This window comes from Lagopus leucura, unplaced genomic scaffold (assembly GCF_019238085.1).
Source record: "Lagopus leucura isolate 7727_CA_CO unplaced genomic scaffold, USGS_WTPT01 Super-Scaffold_100027, whole genome shotgun sequence".
NCBI classification, from domain to species: Eukaryota; Metazoa; Chordata; class Aves; order Galliformes; family Phasianidae; genus Lagopus; species Lagopus leucura.
This window is the reverse complement of record NW_024962278.1, coordinates 7154270-7155200: the sequence shown is the minus strand read 5'-3', so window position 1 is coordinate 7155200 and position 931 is coordinate 7154270. Positions and strand designations below refer to the sequence as shown.

The 931-nt window shown below is 73.9% G+C and overlaps 1 protein-coding gene across 1 annotated transcript in view; it reads left to right on the top strand.

The window, feature by feature from the left end:
* The first annotated feature begins 492 nt into the window (after positions 1-492).
* The window catches only part of STC2 (stanniocalcin 2), a 10519-nt gene continuing 10080 nt past the window's right edge, over positions 493-931 (top strand). Inside the window, exon 1 of the mRNA XM_042880730.1 lies at positions 493-643. Within this exon, the coding sequence (XP_042736664.1) occupies positions 493-643 (151 nt within the window). The remainder of the gene's footprint in view (positions 644-931) is intronic.

Sequence of the window (931 nt, the reverse complement as noted above, 5' to 3'; positions counted from 1 at the left end):
CCCCCCCCCCCAAAGAGATTTATTTTTTTTTTAACCAAGTCGTGCAACGAGAGCTGAGTGCCGCAGGACAGCGGAAGCGGCCCTCCCCCCCAGTCCCAGCGCCCAGCTCCGTCACCCCCCGCAGCCCAGCCCGGCTCGGCGCGGCTCGGAGCGGCGCGGGGGGGGCCGGAGGAGGCGGGAGGCTGCAACCTGCCGCCAGGGCAGGGCCGGCCCCCGGCGGGCGGTCGGAACGGGCGGCGGCTGCCATTGGCCGCGACGCGGAGCGACACCTGCTCGGCTCCCTCATGCGAGTGCCACCGGGGCTCGGCGGGGATATTTGAGGCACCCTCCGGCGCCGCCGCCGACACTCCGCGCCGAGCAGCGCCGGGCACATGCGGTACGCGGGGCCGCGGCGAGCAGCGCGCTGGGCCCGTGTGCGGCGGCAGCAGCAGCAGCCCGCGGGGGAGGAGGAGGACGAGGAGACGGCGAGGAGGAGGAGGGCGAAGCGCGACCATGTGCGCGGGGCTCCGCGGCGAGCTGCCGGCCCTGGCCCTGCTGCTGCTCCTCGCCCGGGCGGCGGCGGGCACTGAGGCCACGCGGCCGCCCGAGGGACAGCCCGAGCGCACCCCGCAGCAGAAGGGGCGGCTGTCCCTGCAGAACACAGGTACGGCTGTGGGGGCGGCGGGGGATCAGTGGGTTCTGACAGCTTGGAGCTGCCCGGCACGCGTGGCCCGGGGCGAGCGGAAAGTTTCCCGGCCCGGGGACGGAGGGAAGGATCCTGGCTGTGCCTCCCCCCGCCAGAGCCGCGCAGTGATGGAGGAGGGGGTGTGTGGGGGTCTCTCCTTCCCCCGGGCATTATCTGCCTCGAAAGAGCGTGCGCTCTGCTGGATCGCTTCCCAGCCGTGCACACAGAGCGCGGGATCGAGCGTTTCCCTTCCCCCCCTTCCTCCCC